Source organism: Haliaeetus albicilla, chromosome 20 (assembly GCF_947461875.1).
Source record: "Haliaeetus albicilla chromosome 20, bHalAlb1.1, whole genome shotgun sequence".
Taxonomy (NCBI): Eukaryota; Metazoa; Chordata; class Aves; order Accipitriformes; family Accipitridae; genus Haliaeetus; species Haliaeetus albicilla.
Genome location: NC_091502.1, coordinates 4,572,522 through 4,593,878, shown reverse-complemented (window position 1 = coordinate 4,593,878; position 21,357 = coordinate 4,572,522). Strand labels below are relative to the sequence as shown.

General features: G+C 47.0%; 1 protein-coding gene across 2 annotated transcripts in view; it reads right to left on the bottom strand.

The window, feature by feature from the left end:
• The window catches only part of SLC7A1 (solute carrier family 7 member 1), a 52,477-nt gene that overhangs the window by 3,275 nt on the left and 27,845 nt on the right, over positions 1-21,357 (bottom strand). The window contains exons 3-12 of one of the 2 annotated variants that reach the window (XM_069808072.1): positions 21,065-21,223; positions 18,634-18,808; positions 16,604-16,728; positions 14,747-14,969; positions 13,775-13,914; positions 12,000-12,102; positions 9,995-10,206; positions 9,495-9,643; positions 6,981-7,089; positions 6,121-6,222 (exon numbers count right to left, since the gene is read on the bottom strand). In XM_069808072.1, the coding sequence (XP_069664173.1) occupies positions 6,121-6,222; positions 6,981-7,089; positions 9,495-9,643; positions 9,995-10,206; positions 12,000-12,102; positions 13,775-13,914; positions 14,747-14,969; positions 16,604-16,728; positions 18,634-18,808; positions 21,065-21,223 (1,497 nt within the window). Of the gene's footprint in view, positions 1-664; positions 6,223-6,980; positions 7,090-9,494; positions 9,644-9,994; positions 10,207-11,999; positions 12,103-13,774; positions 13,915-14,746; positions 14,970-16,603; positions 16,729-18,633; positions 18,809-21,064; positions 21,224-21,357 lie in introns of those variants that run through there. The other variant, XM_069808071.1, reaches the window with a different exon arrangement.

The following is a 21,357-nucleotide window of genomic DNA, read 5'->3' as shown; positions in this document are numbered from 1 at the left end:
CTTGGGAATGTGCCTGATAACGTCCTCCTGCAAGATTTTTCACCGGGTCCCTGGCTCGCTTAGCACAGCCGAAGCCGTGGGAAGGCCCAGGACTGAGAGGAGAAGGAGAGCGGCGTTTGCGGGGCCACGGCCTCATTTATCGCAGGACACAGGAGGAGGATGCAAATGATGCAGGTGGTGGCAGCGCGGTGGCAGCGCAGACGAGACTCCTCCTGCCTGGTGGTTTCAGTGCTGTCCCGCAGACCCTAACCTGGAAAACCCCCCCAGTAGAACTCCTCATTCATTACACAGTCCTCATTTCCCAAGACAACAAAATTTTGCAATGCCAGCAAAATTTACGCCACATGGGTAAATTTTAGGCTAACTTTGCAGGTTCGTGAAGTCCCACCTAATACCTGAACTGGTTCTACAATACAGGGAGAGACTCACCTCAATATCAGCAGCAATAAGCTGCTCAATACTGAGCACAGACCCCAGCCTGCAGTAAATTTCCCAAATTACGAATTGTCCCACCGGTCTCAGCAAACCCAAAAGACGGGGCAGAATTAGCAAGAGCAGCTCCCGGAGCAAGTGCTCTCCTGCAGAGACTGGGCCAGCCAGCAGACACTGGAACAAGCTGGAAAACAGAGGCAGGCTTGCAAATGAGGACAAACAATAGGCATAATTTATTTGGATATCAAGAAATATGTTTTAATGCTGTACCACATAATTACAAGTGAATTTCCAAATTCCAAAAGCATCATTCAGGGGAGAAGTATTTACAGTGTTGCAAGGATAAAAAGTAGCTGCACACCCGCGCTGTGCTCTGAGGGCAAGGTTCACATTTTAAAACTTAAGGCTTTAATCGCTACATGAACACAGTAAAAAAAAAATAACCCAAAAAAATCAAACCAAAACAAAGACCAAAACAAAGATAAAAAAGATAAAAAATAGATTTGTTTGCAGAACAAGCATTAAAACTATTTATCATGCCCGTAAGAAATTCTGAGAAATCATTAGGAAAATAGACCATCAAACAGACAACAGAAAGGTATTTACATTTTGCTTAATAATTAAAAAATAAAAATATACAGACTCTTCCATGGCTTCGGTCAGTAAAAATCCCTTTACTGACATGACCCAACCTCACGCTAGGTTTGCTAGCACACCGCCTCCGGGCTGCCAGCGGCTCCTCCTGCTCCTTGCACCCAGCGCAGCTGGAAGGCACAACGTGCTGCAAGGGAATGCTTTGCTTCCCACCGTTATCCTGAAAACACGAGTCGCTCCGCCGAAACCACTGCCCCGCGTGGGGAAGCAGAGGTGCCTCTGGCTGCCGGGTCTCAGACAAACCTCTCGTCTTGGAGCGTGAGCCAGGAGCAAATACCCTGAGAAAAAGCGAGGTCTGGCTCTTGCTAGGAGAGACGTTCCTGGATCATCTGGTTTCCAGCTGGGTGTCAGACACCCCACGGGACCCCACTGTTATCGCAGAGCGTAAGGCAGCCCGGGGGGGTTTATGGGGCAGGCATTGCTGCTGGAGTGGGAAATGAACGATAAACCACGAGGCGAGCGGCAGCAGGCAGAGCGACCGGCGAGGCAGCTTTGCCTTCGGCTCGCCTGTGGGATGCCGGCGTGCCTGGCAGCGAGTGTTGGTTCACTGTGTACATATCGATTTAGCCTTGAACAAGTGCAATTTTTTGGTAAGGGGAAGGAAGAAATGGAACCTGCCCATATAAGGTGGGCCCAGAGGATGTCCCGAGGTTATCTGAGGGTTTAGAAATAGAGATGCTTTTTCTGCCAGAGGGAAGAGGCTTCCTTCGAAAGGGGAGGGTGTTGAGATGTGTGTAGGGGAGGGATGGCAGGGAAGCCAGCTGCATGAAAACCAGCACCACTCCTCCTCCCCTTCAAAGCAAGCCCCTCCAGCCGGGCGGTCCTGCATCTCGCCCTTCATTCATTTGGGCAGATGACAGCAATGCTGACTTGTATGTAGCTTTCTGGGGGCGGAATTTAGGAAATCCCACTGGAATTCATTAGTATATGAAATGCAATCACTAAAGAAGCAGATTTTACAAATATAACATCCTATCATATTGCTTTCTGATCTCTGAGTTAGCAGGAATGGAGGCAGCAGGCAGTGACAGGCACGCTCTGTACACTATGAATAGGAATTTGTTTTCATCCGGGATGGACGAAGGGTAAGAGCATCCAGGGCATGCACTGCCACCTAAAACTTTACCCTTCCAAAACCCTGGCAATAAACAGCAACACGTGGCATCAGCACCAGCAGTGTTTTCACCAGCGTGGTCCCCTGCAGCCCCCTTTCCCCCGCTGCGACCAAGTGCAAACGGGTCCGATCGGCTCCGAACCAGCAGCGCTTTGCCTGCAGCACAGGCACTCGCTGCCCGAACCGGTGGCAAACTCCACTCTGAGGGATGGGAAAAGGGCGAAATGAAGCCAAAACCCAGCCGGTAATGATTTTCAGTGATCAAAGAATTGTAAGCAAATAAGCAAAATCTAGTCATTTTTGCACAAAACAACTCATTTTTGGTATGTGTGCGGGGAAGCTGTTTTGACAGCAATTTTCCATTGAGAAAGGCTGGCTGGCTACGTGTCTGTATTTGCTATATAACTGCAAGGTGCTGCCCGCCTCCGCCTGCCGCCCACCAGCGGTTGGCAGGACCCTTCCAACAGCTTCCCCGGAGGGCTCCTCTCAAGCGAGCAGACCGGGAGCAACCAAATACGCTGAAACAAGGTCAGTCCTTCGGGCCAGAGCCTGCCCCGAAAGACCAGGCAGGCCATTTTTACTATGCCTCTCGGCTTTGGCAGAAAAGGATCTATTCTCGTGCTGAGCAAAGGCATCGCTTCTCCATTCCCACCTCTTCATACAGCAAAATGCTCTGCATCTGTACAAAACAGTCTCATAATAAAATAATGCCTGAAGTATTTACAAAGAAAAGATCAAATGAATGAAAGCATATTGTCCACAACAGCAAGGTTATAGCAGCAGTCGCATGTCTTCAAAGATATCTGGCTTGATATATGTTACATGCAGACATCAGCAGGGAGGCAGAGGAGACGGTAAAAAAAAATAAAATAATAAAACCCCCACCCATTCAGCAAAGTCCTTGATGTTGTCCTAGAAAGAGGCAGTTAAATTTGCCTTTCAGCTTTCAAAACATAAAAGCAAGGGGTGGATGCGGCCAGGAGGGGATGGGGCAGGATCACGCAGCTGTGTCAAACTCATCACCCCCTCACCAGTCCACTCCCCACGTCAAGTCACGCAAAGGGGAAGGCAGGAGGTTCCCCAGGTCCAGCTGGACACGGGGAAGCAGGTAGACAGAGGGCCCAGGACACACGTACGCTTCCCTGACACTGCGCAGGGCTGAGGCTCCCTCCACCGCCTCGTTTCATGGTGAGGAGCGACAACGATCAAGAGCGATGGCAGCACCCGCCGGTTCTGCAGGGAACCGATGGGATGAAGAAGTCACGATGGAGGAGTGGGAGATGGGGCTAAGGATCTTCACCTCCAGCAGCAAATTTGCAGCGGGTGGCTCTGGGACTGGTACAGGTAATGGCACATTTAAATACCAAATGTGGTGACACAGGAAGGTTTTCCTATTAACCTTCTCAGAGAAAAATGACCCCATCAGGACTTTCCCTTCTTCTATGTGCTGCTATTATATGCCACAAAAGCTGAAACAAAGTTATGGAATATAAATACCAGAACAGATCCCTAAGTAGACAACAAAAATAAGTTAACATTTATAAAAAAAAAAAAATACATACAGCAAGAAATCTGCATATTTTTAAATAAATTTCTTTGGAAACACACTTCCAGTCAGAATTCACCCCCGAACAGTCATTGCTGAATGTCTTAATTGCTCAGAATCTGGTACCCAAGGTAGGGAAAAACATCCTTACCTCCCCGGCCACCACATCTTCAGTGCTTTTTGGAAGGCTGTGGAGAGTACCAACCTTGCCTGTGTTTAAACAAAATAGACCTCAACCTAGTGGCTTTTAATTTCTATATTCTTCTCTCCCCGCTTGAACAAGACTTTCTATATGCACGAGGTGCAAAGGCTTGGCAGAAGGTCAAGACCCAGCGACTGGAGCAGACCTTGACTTCATTTGGCGGGGGGGAACTGCACTCAAAACGCACCCCGAAATGCACCCGGGAGGCAACGAACACATTGCCTTCACTCCCTCCAATTCCAACCCCGGCAAGAAAAGCCTCTCAGTGTACTAGAAGGAGGCCAAGATCAAAAGTTTTCAGTGGGCAGAAAGGCTATAAAGTCTCTCTTGGAAACCTGTGAGAGATGGTCCACGGTCGGGCTGTGTAATCCAGGAGATCATCTGGTTCCCCCTTTTCTGCTGCACCAGATGCCTGGTGAGACCCTGGTCAAGTCATGCAGGGGTCTGTTCTTCAGTTCTCCATCTGAACGATGGGAACAAGAGCCCGTCCCCTTTGTCAGAGAGAGCCATGCTGGCAAACAGATTAAAGATTGTCTGGTGTTCATGTGGAGGACACCTAGGACAGCATCCACTCAGGTTGGGAGAACGGATTTCTGCAGTAGCTATTTGGGATGCCCTGTCCCTGGAAGCGTTTGAGGCCAGGTTGGAGGGGGCTTTGAGCAACTCGATCTAGTGAAAGATATTCCTGCCGGTGGCAGGGAGGTTGGACTACATGACCTTCAAAGGTCCCTTCCAACCCAAACCATTCTGTGATTCTACAATTTGTTTTTCAGTACAAGCTGAAGCATGAATTTAAATCAGTGGCACTACATGGGCATGGCCCACCTTCATGATGGTTTAACAAGCCTTTTTTAGGGCAGTGGATTTGGCTGGGGAAAGCTATTAGAATTAAAAAAAAAAAATTGCATCCTACAGCAAAACCAAGGCATTGCCAACCAAACACAGACCCTGGTCTCAACTCCAAATTTCTCACCTTTCAGGACAGCCTGGAGATGATCTCCAGCCCCAAAGGGAAAGCTCCTCTTAGCACATCAGACCATATGCGCTCACGGATCAAGTTCAAGCCCCTGAGGATCCTCCTGTGCTTCCCCTTCCCGGGGCAGAAACGCGCTCCACCCGCTGACGCCAGACCAGTCTCATGGCCAAATCCTTTGCTGACGCCACGTAGCCAGCGCACAAAACTGATGCGGGGAGCGTGAAAGAGGTCCCCACTTGTTGTCAGAGCCGGGCTCATGAGCACTTGTGTTAGCCACCTCACCACTGCAGCCGCACCGCTGGTGATGCCAGAGGCGAAGAGGTAGGACGGCTCTTTGGAGACACCTGTTCTTTTTGAGCCATTCAAGTACTTGCACCACGTAGTTTTATGACTAAACCTAGCAATCCCTCTGCTGAGTGTACAGGCAGCAGAAACATCTGCTGGCCTTACCTGCGCGCTGGCAAACAACCATTTACCCAACAAGCAGCCACCACAAACCCTCCCAACATTTCACAGCAGCAGTGCGCTTTAAAGCATATGAGTACATAGTTAAAAAAAAAAGTTAAATACAACAAAAACTATGAGGCCTGATACTTTAAAGAATGCAAGTCTTGCAAGTGCTTTCTTAACCAGGTGAAAGCCAGTGTTTGGCAAAAGCCTTTTTTTTGTGCGTACACGTCGGGTACAGCTCATATGGGGTGAAGGATGGATCTGGTCTAAGCCTGACAGTAGCACTGCAAAATCTGCTCCATGTGTAGTCAGGTAGAGTATCTGTGGGGAGGTAATTCCCGGGGCTACTGAAAGAAAGACCTTTGTGAGGCCTGGTTTCATAGCAGCATTGAAGGTTAACTGGCACACAGAAGCAGTTTTCTTTCTACACACTGGAAAAAAAACAAAAACCAAACAACCAAAAACCAGAAGAGGGAGGAAGGGAAGCGCATAGCCCCAGATTAGCTGACAGTGTCGCTGGGAGTATGCCAGAGGTGTGGCTTTTTTCCTTGTGATCCCTTTTAACTGTGCTACTAAGCAAACTGCAAGCTGCAGCAACAGGGCTGGCGGGGAGTCCTGCATTACCCTTCCTTATTCTTGCCATTACTGATTAACCAGATGTAACCTGGTTCAGGATCCCCACCACAAAGCATCCTTCACTGCAGCCATTCCCCAGTTGCCCATAAGCCAAACATGCCGTCATTTACAGCTGTCCGAACCAGCGTCCGTGTTTCTCTCTGCATCTGCTGAGGCTGTGTAGGTGGCTTCCACGCTGTGCCATATTCCATAGGTAAAGTAGATGATAAAGCCTGCAGAAGCCAAGAGGAGAGGGCACCGTTAGCTCTGTAAGGAAACAGAAACCACTACTAACACCGATCGACACAGGTTATACCAGGGATAAGTCCAGCCATCCTGATAGCTAGCTTCTACCGGACAGCCACTACCTTCCTTAGAAAAAAAGCCATTAACACAGGCACGAGTCTTTAAAACACAGCCCACCCAGGCCCCAAACAGGAGGGGGCTGATTACAGAATAAACTTCTCATGCTTTCCAGCGAGTTCATTGCAGTCCATTCTGCAGAGAGCTTTCTCTCTCCGTTTGTGTGCCTACAGCCTCCATCTCAGTAAAATACATCCGCAACTGATGCTAGTCTTACTTGTTTTCATCGTAACAAATTCCCTGGGCATTTCAGACAATTCAGCCTTCTCCACATGGCTACTGGGAGCACCTTGGGATGCAGTTCAGTTCCTCCGTCTCCAGAAGCACAAGACCCACCACCTGGACTGCAGTTCAAGGCCAGCCAACAAGAAATGTTGTGTGCTTTCTTGTTGGCAACAAGACCCATAAGATGGTTCGTGAGTTGTTGTTTTGTCCTCACAAAGGCTTCACGACCCTTGAATTTAAAACAAGGCTTGAGACACGCTGCCTAAATGGCTTCATTTAAGTCACTGAGATTGACCAAGGATGATGAGAGTGCAGAATCCCTCCCTGGAATGCTACAATATATTTATGGTTAACAAAATCTAGTGACTTTAAACATAGCATTTTATTACTCTCTCACACTCACCTATGAGCATCCAGACTGCAAACCGTATCCATGTGCCTAGGTCTAGCTGCATCATGAGGTAAACGTTCACAAAAATACTCACAACAGGAAGAAGGGGCAAAAGAGGTACCTGAAAAAGAAAGACAGATACATTGCATCCACAGGGCAGATCAATGGGCAGGCAAGAACATCGCATCCCTTGTGATGGCTGTTACCAACTCCTCAGCTGCCAGATCTGAGAAAAGGCAAGGTTAGACCAAAACGAAGGACATCAATCCACTGTGGGAGAGGGATGTGAACAATGTTGTTCACCTGTTTTAAGAATGGTTGTCCTCGTTTTGTGGTCTGGAAGGAGGCAAGAGGCAAATTTTAGCAGCAATACTAAATACTTGTGGGGCAAAGGAGAGAGAAGGAAAACCAAGGACTGCATCACGACAGGCACCTACTGAAGAACAGGAGAAGAAGGTAAGGGGAATGTCAGAGGAGGGACCTGAGGAACTTCATCCAGCAGGTACTGAGGTAATGAAGCAATATAGAGCAAATTTTCCCAGAGCAGAAGAAAAACAGGAAATATTGTAAGAGACAAGTGCAGCTGTACCAAGAATGCCTTAATGATCTGAGATACAAAGAAGAATAAGACAGTAAAGCCAAAATGCAAGAATCAGAACATAAAGAATAACACAGGCATGTAAAGACAAAATCAGAAAGAACAAATTATAACAGTAGAAAGGTTTGTGAATATGGTAAAACCAAGAGGCACATGAATTTCACTCCTAAGGAAAAAGTAGGCTTACAAAAAGAAACAGGCTGAAATGTAGGCTTTTCTTGATTTAAGCTTCACAAAAAAACCCCAAATTTATGGTGAGCAGCCATTCACGTCATTAGAGAAAGGGGATGGGCACACAAATTAGAAAACAGAAGAAGAATATTTTTCTAAATTAGGTTTTGTCAAGTCAGTAGGGACAAATGAAATTTCCCTAGGAGTGAGTTATGTACCCAGAGATTGCAGAAGTGATCTCTGAACTATTAATAGGCATCTCTGAGAGCTCTTGGTAGACTGGTAAGGTCTCCAAAGACTGGAGAAGGGAGACAAATTACCTATTAAAAAGAAATATAGAAAAACAACTGGGGAACAAACCAGTCAGCCTTGGATTCCCAGAGACTTTGGAGAAAAATCACTAGACACTCAGGTTGTAAATGTCTAAACGACAACAAGGAGATAAGAAACAGCCATTACAGATTTAGCAGTGACAGGTCTTATTTTTTTTTTCCTCAGACAGGGTAGTGGCTGAGGGGAAAAAAAAGGAGGTGAAGTATCCTGAGTGTAAGGCAAAGAGATCTCCTCAGAAGCAAGTTCAGAAAATACAGTCTAGACTACAGTTCCGAAGTTTTCTGCTCCTGGACATTTCTGTTTCCAGTTCTGGGACCATAACCCCAAGATGAGCTGCAAACACTACCTTGGGCAACGCTGGTTCAATTAAATTATTAAAATCACAGAATTTACTGAAAAACTGTAATTGAAGAGCAGTAAAAATGAGAGCAGTTTGGAGGATGGGATTAGAATTCAAAACTAATTTAATAAGCTGGGGAAATAGCCTGAAATCAATATGATAAAACATGACTTGCAGGACTACCGGGGAAAAAACCAAAACATCCCACTGCTTGTTTAATATAGAAAGGATGGTGTGGTTGGACAGGGCAGGAAAATGACAGAGTTCTTCATACTTAAGGCTGTTAAAGAGAGAATGGTCATCCCTTAGTCTCCATGGGGACTAAGTAGGACATGAGAGTGCACTTTCTTAGAGCCTTTTAGTGGGTACCCCTTTGATGCTCACACACAAGCCTGCTTCTTGGGTTCTCTCTCCTGTATCCACAATGTGACATGGCCCTTCAAAACCATCCCCCTTTCCTCCAGTCTCTGTCTCTTCCATATCCTATAACCATCTGCTTCCAAAAGCACTGTCCTGCCCTTCCCTTCTGGCCACATCTTTGCAGCAGGTTCTGCCCTCCCAGCTTCTCCTGGACTCCAGCACCATTTACATTTCTTTCCAAGTCCTCTATGGTCACCTCTGATCTGACCATGTGGCTTCTCCTTCTGATTCCCTCCTCCAACGTCTCAGCTAACCCCTTCAGCCCCTCTTTCTGTGCCAAATCTCCTTCTGCCCACAGGGCACTGCTGGGCAGCAGGCTTGCCACAATGCTTCTTCTGCCATACTGCACTTTGCAGCAGAGCACCTACGCTGACATTTGAGGTTAGATCCCAAGAGGAAACCACGCTCAGAGGTGGGTCTCGGCTCTGGCAGGACATCCCTTTATGCAATGAGTGGAGACTACAAGAGGTTACAGCCACACTAGCTGTAGAGCTCAAACCATCAGCTCTATTGGCAGCCCTGCATGGAAGAGTTCACATCATGCTTATATTCTCTGTGTGTCCATTTGGCCAAGTCCCCCTTCTGACACAGGCCAACAACACACTTTCTCCTCCAACCATCTCCCCAACAGCTCTTTTCTAGCTATACCTCCCAGGACACTCACCTTAAAGGAGAGCTTGGTTTTGCTTTCAGGCTGTTTCCATATAATGAAGCTGACAACGAGAACAAGGATGGCAGCAATAATCCATACAGCCTTTATCAGAATGCTTGGCTCAAGGGCAGTCAAGATACAGCTACCCACAATAAGGAAACCTGTGAACAAACAGAAAAGCTTACTGATTCTTTTTTTAGGAATGGGGAAAAAAAACCAAAACCACAAGCAGGCAAAGCAGAATCTGAAAGCTCGGCAAACAAAACAGCAACATGTGAAAAAGCTAACTGTAAGAGATATGTAAGATATGCCCTTCCCCCTATACCCACATGTACCCCATCTCTGGATTTCTTTTCAAGGCATAAATTTAATCTGTAAATCTTCAGTTATTTTGGCCATTACAAGAGCTCACCAAAATCACAGCAACGAGGTGAGCTTTCCCACCATGGTAAGTACAAGGACCTACCCACCAGCTGGCTCATTGCCCCAGAGCCACACTGCCCAGTGCTTACCAATGATGAAGGTGGAGACGTTCACCACCGAGCCAGAGAATTTGGAAGGGTCTGAATTTGGGGGACACAATATGGCTTTGAGGGAGCACTTCTCCTCCTCCTCTGGCAGAAATCCAGCCTGTGACTCGCTGGTGCTCACAGACTCATTGTTATCTGTCTCCTCTGTTGTCCTAGCCATCTGGTATGCCAAATTAGGCTGCTCTGGCTGATACCTAGGAAAAGGGAAACGAAACAAAGAGCATATTGGTTTGGTGCAGGTTACTGTTTGTTTAAAAGCCACACAGATAGCCATGCACCCCAGATCACTATAGCACCAGAACAGGCACACATAACATCTACACCCTTCTGTTTCAGGGAGAAATTTGAGGAATAACATCATCATATCATGAGCAAATATGGTCAGCTATTATCACTTACAGCTCTGTTGTAATGTCAGTGTTTTAAACTGAACAGTGCTCTTCAATAATCCTATCATCCATGTCACCAAAACACGATGGAGTGATAGCAGTGAGGACCAGAGACAGAGGTGGCAGGGGGACAGACAGACGGTCATAACTGGGCCATCAGGTTATATGTGGCAGTTCAGCTCTTGCATTTTGGCATGAAGGTGGCTAAGCTAACAGCTCAACAGGTATTGCACCCCAGCAGCTGCTGATCGCACCCTGCGGTGACTTTCCTGGTGCCCCATCCTCCTCCATCCCCATCTCTTCTGCTAGATTGTCTGCTGCCACATAGGGAAGGAAGAGGTGAACAAAGAATGGTAATTTTTTTGTTGTATGCGTGGACAGCACTTCATCCAACAGGGTCCTGATGCACAACCGTGTGGCTCTGTGAAGAAAAAACACTCTTCCAGCCTCAGCTCTCCTTTACAGAAGGTTTTGCCCTTGACACTCAGCCACAAGCCTGACTAAAGGAAAGGGCCATTTTGAAAGACACCTTAAAATCACTCCTGTGGGTATGTGTTTGCAATGAGGGCATTTGTGAAACACTGCAAATTGAGAAATGCAGTGAAATCTTTGGCTCCAGCCACAGCAGGGTATTAGTGGCAGGACCTTACAGCTTGGGAAACAATTCAGCTGCTACTTCATTAGGCAGCCAGTGAAGCAGCCAAATCACTGCCCAGGCTGCTACAAGACAGGCTGTCAGCTCTGCAAATCTGCGATGGGGAAGATGTCACACAATGGGTACAGCAGCTTGCAAAAATAAATTAAGAAAACATTTACAGCTGTATGGAGAAGAGGGGAGTGAGAAATCAGAGGGAAAGTAAGAAGGGCAAGGAAAATCATCACGAATTTTCAAGGGACAGGGTGGACAGCACAGGCTCAGAGCAACTGTATTACAGCACAGTGTTGGCCCTTCACCTGCTGCAAGACAGTTCTTAGTTCAATGCATTTGGTGTGAGCAGGTAAAAAGCCTCCACCAGACTGAATAAATCATTGAACACAAAGGTATTTTTCAGTAACACAGTCTTCAAAATACAGTCCTCATGGGTAGAGTGCTGTCGTCCGTGAGGTGCCAAGCAATGAAGATACTAAATTTTCAGCTTAGGTTAGGAAAGCTATGGGAACTCAGCACTTCTAAAAGACATGCACTAAGGCACTGATCTGGGAAACACTTGCTCAGCTTTTTTGCTGCTGCTAGCTTTATCTTGAACCCCCTTTCAAAAGTAAGATGACCTGAAACTGTATCCCCAGTGGGAACAAGAGTGATGACACAGGCATCCAGGACCACCCTTCTCTCATCCCTACCCGTTGGCGTATCTCCCAGGGCATTCAACGTTGATCACATCAGGAGCAGCATGGACCAAGGGTTAACCAAGTTCAGAGGACACCCTTGCAGATCCACCTAACACAATCCCCCATGAGCTTAAAGAAACAAGTTCTTCACATGCTTATAGCTGGAGATGTTCACGGTTTTACCGGGTCCATGGAAGCTATGAGGGCATCTGATCGCTGTGTGGATTCACATCTGTGTGATACAAGAGAAGCTGTTTCTACATCCATACCTCAGTACCAACACACAGGCTGCCACCAAGGAGTAAGCCAGGAGAGTCCCGATGGACATGAGATCCACAAGATCTTTCAAGTCGAAGAGAAAGGCCATAACAGCTGTAGAAAGAGAGGAAGATGAGAGAGGAAAGAAAAAAAAATCAATAACACAGCAGAACATGCGCATCTCAGGAGCGTTAACGATGATGCAGCACACGTATGACTGTTGCTCAGGACTTGGCAGGGGAGCTCGAGCTGCCCTGAGATGAGGAGAGGCAGGACTTGGTGCGTGAATACCCCAAGTCTCGCAGGCTGTCCCAGCTCAGCCTCACTAGCTGGAACTAGGGGAACCATTTACTACAGTAAATGCCAGCCTGTTTGTCTCATATGGGTATGTTCACCCAACTACGAGCAATGAGCAGGTGTTTAAGCCACAGCCTCGTTGCTGGAGTCCCCTGGCCCAGCTGCAGCACCCCTAAGGCCACAATTATCTCCTGGAAGTAGCTAAAGGGAACAGAGGATGGGCAGCACCCTGCTCCAGTGTCTCAGCTCAGCTGGGGCAAAACCAGGCTGGTGCAAGCATCAAGGAGGGCATCTAGAGGTAGCATGCTTCATTGTGGGGGTTTCCAGAATAAGGTATAGACCGCCATCCTCCAGGCAACCTCCGGTTGTACAGAACTTTGTCTAAAGGCCTTCAGAAGCAGCAGCAAGTAAGCAGAGGACAGATGCCACAGTCAGACATCCAGGTGACGCCACCAGTCGTATGAGAGCGCAGGGATCTCAGAGCTAAGCCTGGCCCAGCCCGTCCTTCCACGCACCACCTGGAGCCCAACCACCAACCCAACCTTCAAGCTCAGCTGGTAAGTGCTGTCCCTGCAGCTTCGTGTGCGCCTTGGTCCTGGGTGCTACAGACCACTCGGAGGAGACCTGAAGGGACTGCAAAGCACGTTTTTTTTACTTTATCTGGCTGTTTTTTCCCCCCGGTCTGGACCCAGGGACACCTGAAGAGGAAGGTGTGAGAGAAGCAGCTGTGAGGAGGCTCCACAAGTCCCAGCGGCAGTAGCTGAGCCCCTTCACAGGAGCTCAGAGCTCATGGCAACAGTCCAGCAGCAACTCCCCACCAAAGGGGGCACGTTCTTGTAATAACAGCTCATCCTGCCTTTGCAGCAGAAGGTAAAGAGGAAGCAGCAAGGCTCTCCTCTTTACTAGGCATCGTGAGGAAGGGGGCGGCTGCAAGAAGAGGGCAAGACGCTCATCCTTGCCATCTGGGAGGTTTAATTCCTGTATTCCTGGGGGCCAGGAGAGGGAAGGGGAGAACAGGATGGCTGCCAGCTGTGACTAACTGATTAACAAATGCCAGTGCCACAGGGGCCATCTGCCTGTCTCCGGCTGCTCTGGCGTCTTCTGCCAAGCTGCTATCCGCAGGCACTGTGGTCTCTTCAGCCAAGCCAGGCCAACAGCCACAAGGATGCTGGGGCACCACTGGCTGCCACCTTGCAGGGGGTTAATTATTTTTAAGGCCAGCAGAGCACCCAGCGAGCAGATGAAGGCAATTCTTGGCGTGAGACAGGATGGCAGCAATGAACTCTGAGAAAGAGGGACAGGCAGAGAGCAAGCCATTCATGCTCACCCAGCCCCTCCAGGGCATGACCCGGAAACCCAGGGCACCCTCTGGGATGTCGTGCTGTGCAATACATCCGATTAGTAAGTGGGCTAGAGTCAGGCGGACTTATCTGCCCCTAGGATGAGCTTGTCTCTTTTCCACACATTCGTGCAAGTCTTTGGATCTTACCTGCAACGGCCCCTGACGTCACTGTTGCAATTACTGGAGTTTTTCTCTTCTCGTTGACTTTAGCCAAAAATTTAAAGAGAAGTCCATCTTCTGCCATAGCATAAATTATTCGAGGCATCGGAAACATGGAGCCTAGGAGACTAAGGACACAGAAGGGGGAAATAATCTACTTATATCACCTCCTGCTGAGCGCAGGCACACAAATGAAAGCAAGTTTATGGCAGTACAAACACAGAACAGGTGGCTTTCGTTCACTTCAGCTTCTTCTTCAAGGGCTCCCTCCACACACCCATGTTACTGATAACTGGCAACTGAGGTGCAGCTCTAAGAGTTTGGATACCCAAACTTAGCCGTGGGGCATGAACAGCCTGACTTTCAGGTAGCAAAAGAGCTGTAACTTCCATGAGCCTCTATGAGTTGCTCAACTAATTGAATAAGTCTAAGTTGATCTGAAACAACAGGCCTCCAGAGTGCAAGAGAAGATGACACGTTCTGCCTCCAGTCTGCCCTGCCTCCCAGCCAGATGGCTGTCCTGCAGGCAACCTGCAGACAGACAGCCCTGGATATGGTAAGGCCCATATGCTCCAGAAGATGCCCCCTGCACTACCTGACACAAGTCTGCTCTCCACCCAGAAGGCCAGGATGTCTTGTACACAAACCGTGCTTGCACTGCGGAGTTGCCTCCATGACTTAGTCACTCAATCCAGATTTATATTCCAGAGATGCACCTGCTGGGTCTGCTGCTAAGATGGGAGTTCTGAAGCGATACTGGTCATGCGCATCTCTGAAATCTATCACAGGGTGAAATCCTGGTCCTTTTGAAGTCAATAGCTCTGAATTTCATCCCTGGTCTCGGCTCCCTTGACCCAGGGGAACACAGCCAAAGGAAAGCCCTGACATGCACCATTTTTTAAAGGAGCCAGAGATACATGTTTGCCTTGAGAGATGCACAAAGGAAGAGCAGTGTCTCACCTCGTAGAAAGCGCACACAAGGAACCGACAGCCACTGCGTAATTGGCTCCGTCCCAACCCACATATTTAAAGGCATTGGGTAAAGGGCTATTAGTATCCAGCTGGTAGTAAGGCATCATGAGCGTCAGGGCAGCTGACACACCAAAATAAGCCACGAAGCAGATGAGCAGAGATGCCACGATGCCAATAGGAATGGCCTTCTGGGGGTTTTTTACCTCCTCGCCTAGAAGGAAGAAATTGAAATAGCAGCTAAACGATGAGCAAAAACTTTATCCCAACCTGGGGCATGCTGGCCGGGGCTTTCAAAGGCTTCATGGGCAGTGAAGCACTGTTTGACCATGATGCTGCTGATGGCCTGCCCCATCCCCTTTGCATACCAGAGCCTGTTTGCTCCCACTTCTGCTGCTCCTGTCACACCTTCTGACAAACATTTGTGGAGGCCTTGTAAACTCAGGCACAGAAACAATCTGTATTAAAAATATTCCTTTCCCCAAAAAGGATTATTTTTACCTCCAATTACTCCTGCTATCCACTGATAGTGCAGCCCCAGGAAGAGTTCAATGATCACAAATGATGGGACAAGAAATGATTGTGCAGTTGTAGGGCAAATACTTGGGTGACCATTTCAGTTAGCATCTCCACCAGAACTACTACACAGTGAACACAGCACCAGAGCAGCCTAGTTCCAGGGAAAGGCAGACTTTGCACAGCACCTGGAAATCATACGGATCTTTGAAAATCCCTCCTAGAAAATGGACTCCCCCTCTAGTTTTTACAGAAAATTTTCAACAACCGAGTTGGGACGAATGTGTGAAAAAAAAAAAAAAATCCTCAAAATTCAGGCAAGGATTAATTAAGAAGCAACTTTGAGCCTTCTCTGTCCTACAAAGTTGTGCTTCTCTGAAAGCAAGAGCTCCTGAGGTTTGGCATTTCAGGAGGATGAACCAATAAGCAGAGACCTATACACCTGTAAGTCAAAGGCAGATGAATGTGTTTCTCCTCCAAGGAGAGGCCCTAGGGCTGGCTGGAGTAACGGAGCGAGCACTTCTCAAACTCCTTGGAACAAGAGGCAGTACTGCTTTATCTGTCTTTGTGATGATCTCCTCCTCCCTCTGCTCCAGCTTTGAAGCAACTCAGTTCTTGCCAAATGTGAAATTTAGGATAATCCTTCCTTTCTCCAGGGAATTAAGATTCCTCTTAGCCAGGAGAAATATGACAATGCTGATGGTTGCTCTCTCAGAAGGAGATCTCTGAATCTTTGGAGATAAAAACCTCCCTCTGATTTTGAGGCACAGCTTTAGGCTACAGATGACTCCCCAGAGGCTCCCTCTTTCTCTGGCTCTTTAAATACACTAAGCCAGTGGAGCTTCTTCAGCTGAAGGCACTGAAGAACCCTGCTCCAGAAAAAACTGTTGATTAAAGCATCATCTAGAGTTAAGAGGTTCAAACTTCACCAGTCATACAAGGCATCTGAACCTGGACCTTCCCTGTTTGCCTAATTGGTAAAGCTGGACGTGTTTTCTGTGGAGTCTGACCTGGTTAGTGTCATCAATGACCATCCATGAGATTGGGCCCTGCAGGCAAAGAAGAAGGGAGAAAGCTTTTTTTGTGGGTTATACGGTCTAGCTGCCTGCCACAGCAGCTAGAAGTCAACACTCAGGCACCCAGGGACAGGGACATACTCAGCACTTTGACTATTAGGAGCAGCTGAGCTAAAAGTGTATTTTGGGCTGAGGTTCAGAGAGGTGATGAATGCAGTGCCCTGAATTACTCATTATCTGTGCTGTGCAACATTACTGAAAGCCAGTCTACCAGCAACAAGGTTCATAACCAGAATGAAGACATATTCCCTCTTACCTGTAGTAGCAATACAGTCAAATCCCACGAAAGCATAAAAACACGTGGCTGCCCCTGAGAGGACTCCTTTCCATCCATAGGGCATAAACCCTCCAACACCGTAGAGCAATTCTTCCTGTGTCTGACTAAAAGGCATGGCACTGGGTTAGAAGTCATCCTGCCTAGGTGGGAGTAACAAAACTATTCATATAGCTCATAACAAAATCCAAAGCCGAAGTTCGAAGGAACACGCTCTCCCTTTCACACACTAGCATACAAGTACCAGGCAAAACGCTAAGCCCTACCCACTACTGAGCTGTGGACTGGCCTGCAACGGTCTGGAGAATGCATGGAATAAAAATGGTTCATGGTTTATTCCCACCACCTGGTTTTGGGGGTGGATAAAAATGTCTTGGCCAAGACAGAGAGAAAATAGGAGAGGAATTTTAATATTCATGCTAACATTACTGCATGTGTGTAGATATACGTACTCTTTTAAACATAAGCTTTTGAAAAAGCACAACATGTAATTCTGAAAGCTGAAGACTAAAAAACATGTAAACCATCCACTTTCCACCTAAAAGGGACTCTGATAAAGTGTAGGTGAGTAGACATCAGAGAGCAATGCAGGGTGCCGTGACTGTCTAAAATCCACCCAGTCCTCCATTCTCAGCTTCAAAATTCCCTGTGCCAAGCTCATTCCCAAACCGTGCTTGCAATCCTGAGGGAGATGAGCCTGCATCCCTGACACACCAAATGCTTTGCTGAGCCTCATCCAAAGTTCATTAAAGTCAGCGGACAGACACGTACTAATCCCAGTGCACTCTGGATCAGTACCCCAGATCCATGGGCCTGTGTTGAGTCATGTATAACATACCCTTCAGTTCAAGTGACTTAGGTCACTTTTTCAGGGAAAAGCCTTTGTAAAGATGAATTAAGGCAATTAAAGTAAATCCCAAATCTGCAAGCTTTATCAGGTGTAAGCGTCTGAACTCTCTTGTAGAAGCTCTGTGGAGACTTAGATGAAAACTGGCCTGTTATTTGCAGAAATAGCACTACCCAAATGTGGATTGTGCTGGAACTAATGATAAAGTAAAGTAAACCCCAGACAGATTTTACAAAAATAGTAAGTGCTACGGGTCAAAGTGCTACAGTTACACTTTGAAGCTATTGCACTAATTGCTCCTTGCATGGGAATAGCAATAGGAAAGAAGGGGGGACCTTTCCTATAGAAGCAATTTATTCGCAGCAGGCTGAATTTTGCTCAAATTTGAGAGGCTCAATAAGTGGCTTGTACCCAAGCCAAACTTGATCCATGCAACATTTATGAATCTCTCCAAAGCCAAACTGTGCTTCCTTGCAGGCCAGCATAAAGGGTTTAGATAGCAATCCAGGACTGAGTTGATGTATGTGGAGAAATTTAAAGGCCCTCATTCTGTGTTGTACAGTCTGAAGCAAAAATTGAACAGTCTTGTATCACTGGCAACCCTTGTAAGCTCCTTAATTTTGATCTTGTATAGGAAGACAGGATTTTGGCCAAGTAGCAAAATGTCATTAAAAATGGATTTGTGATATGGTTGCTGCAATGCATTGAAGTAACCTGTAACTTGCCTTCATTTTATTGAGGCATTTGGGACAAGGTCTCCAAAAGGCACAACGGTGCCTCAAGGATATTGCCCAAGTGTCCAAAGAAACTACAGAGCTATACTTGGTCATGGCTTCGCAGAGACACCAGAGCCAGCCTGGTATAGCCTTGAGTAGGCAGTTGTCTAAAAAGCTCTCTTCTCTCAAATTTGGATGCTGTATTGGTCAGGAGGCTGGAAACAGTCAGTTCTGCAGCAGGGCCCATGTTGACACAGCCTACCTCCTACCAGTTACAGCCCATCACCACAGTCTGCTTTCAGCAAATGCCCACCGAAACCAGCTTTGCCTCCAAGGTATTTGGCAAAGGAGGGAGCCATCCCATTTTCAAACCACTCCACAACCCCCCCTATAAACTTGCCATTGAAAATGCATCAATTTCAGAGCTGAGAAGAAAAGATCCAACCTACTTCTCTCTGTAAATACTGTGGTTGGTGATGTAAATGTCCTCTTCAGTCAGCTGCCAGTTTTTAACAGACCCTTTCACGAAGCCGGAGACCATAACGAAGCCGAGGACGAGGATGTTGATGCAGGTGAACACTTTATTCACCAGGGCAGATTCCTTCACGCCAAAAATTAAAAGCCCTGGGGAAGAGAAAAAAAAAAGGCAGACAGGCAGTCAGGTAGCAGGTGCTGGGGACTTGCAGAGGTAGACCAGCTCTGTTCGTGCTGTGCTCTGCCCAGCTTATCACACCTCATTTCTCCACAAAACCAAGTAGCTCAGGATTAACTCACCCAGGAGGAGGATGAGGACTCCAGCCCAGACAGACATTACTACTGTGGGATGTGACACAGCTTCCCACCCAGCATGCCCATTCGGCATTCACCCCTGGTAAAGTGCTTTGCTAAACTGCTTCTAGCGCTTTCAAGGCCAGCTTGGGTCACCTCATGGCGCAGCGCTCTGCCACCTAGACACAGCCTCAAACTCCACTCAGAGACCTGAAGAAAGCACCCTGGGTGGCTTTTCATGAAGGAAAACTGTCTTAGAGGTCGTGGCCACATGCAGAAGTTATGAACAACATTCAACTTTCCTCAGAAGCAGGGGAAAACATGAGCAGGGACCGAATCCAGGAGGACAGCTACTTCTAGTGCTGAAGACACAGAAGAACGCGGCATCTCGGGAATCCTGCTCCCATTTAAATCAGCGGGAGCTTTGCCAGTGAGTTCAGCAAGAGCAGGATTTCAGCCTGTGGTCTTAAGAGCATCCATCTGAAGAAAAGCACATTCACAGGCTTTGGCAACCAGCATCTCACTGAGGCATAGCTCAGCTTCTCAGAACGACAAGCTCTGGTAACTCGCATTTGCTTTTCAGGTGCCTGGTTTTCAAGAACCCAAACATTTACCCCAAATCTAAGGCAGAGGCTGAGGGAGAAGGTAAAAAACTTCACATGGGCCTGAGGGAGAACAGAAGCACAACAGGGTGTCCTTACTGCTACTCCAAGGCACTTCAAGGAGGGGGGACCATCCTGTGCACTCACCTTTCCTCCTTTTAAAACAGGAATTAAGCTGAGACAGCCACATCAGGGAAGTATTTGATAAAACTGCATACCCGCCCAGGAAAACTAGTAAGTTACCTTGTAGAAATCTGAAGCTCAAGACAGTGCAAGCAGAAATAAACTTGTAGTGCTTATATTTGGCACTAAAGCTGCTCATTCAGCAGCTTTTTGTAGAAAAGAAGGGGTTTACATTTTTTATTAAAACCCAGGGAATTTGCTCCACGCAGGGGAATAAAGTCATCGGTAATCTGTATAATTTTACGCCTCAGTAGTGCTAAAGTGAGGAGTCCTAAATTTTGTAAATCGTATCTGAGGTGAAAGACCAGATTCTAATTTGAATCTAAAGAAATTCCTATTATATACAAATGAACAAAGAGGAAAATATTCTCTCCCGTTCAGATGTAGTCCTGAAAACAGAGTCCTGCTATTGACTTCAGCAGTCCTCGATATAGTCCTAGATCCAAATGCAAACCCAGATGCCAAAGCATCCCTTGCTTATGAAGCCTGTCCCTGTGAGCACAGCTCACGCTGTAAGATGACTGTCCTGATCAGAGTCCGAAACGTTGGGATAACCTTGTCAGGGTGACACTGCAGCTTCGGCATTCTGGAAACCACAGAGGGGTACATGAGAGGCATAAATTTTTAGATTTGTCTAAATTTGGCAATGCTTTGCAAGATCCAGCTGGAGTAGAGGTAAAAGTTCAGAAGGATTTTAATTTTACAAATTTTCAAAACTTTTACAAATTCTGATCAAAGCCTTGGCACACTTTTAGGAAAAAAGAGGTCCTGACTGTTTATCACACATTTATTTCTCCGGACTCTTGCATTCACTGCTGCAAACTGAAGCCCATATGTATTTAAAAAAAAAACAAACTCAAAACCAGTAGTACACGAGATTGTTACTGAGTCCCGTTTTTTTTTTTTTCTCACTTTGCTGGCTCAAGGCACCAAAAATTGGCAGATTATCAAAGGGGGAATAAGGTTGATAGAGCAACAGAATGAAATTCTTGTGTAATAGGATTTGTGGAGGGAAGGATTAAACTTCTGTACCTGATTGAGGATAACAAGTCATCTTTTCTTTTCTTCCTTATATAAAATTTGATTGAAGGTTTTAAAAGTGGCTCAAAAAATATTGAGACTACTCCCCTCTAATTAAAAACCTTGTAAACAGGCTATGCTCTGTGCTAACTCCACAGCAGCTATATAGGTCAATCCAACACTTGTAGCAAAGAAAGAGTCTTTAATATGTTGTCCAAACCAAATCTGGACTTTGTGCCTATTCCAAAAGCAAACAATGAAATTACAGAAGGACGTCCAAGACTCACAAACCTCTCCAAGGTTTTACCTGTTAGGATGATGATTATCACCACGGCAAAGATGTCTGGGTATTTTGCTAGCACTCCAGGAGCATCCATCGTCATGTATTTTTTACAAAAGTCTTCAATGTGCTGGCCTATGATTTCATCAAACGTCGCGCTCCAGGCTCTGGCCACACTCGAGGTTCCTGCCAGAGGACAGAAAGGATGCAGATCACTCTTCGTGGCTGGCACACGTTCCAAACAGGGGGCACCTTGCACAGCTTTTTGCCATGGAGGGCCTCAAAGCAGCCTCGCATGTGCTCCCCGGGTGCTGGGAGCA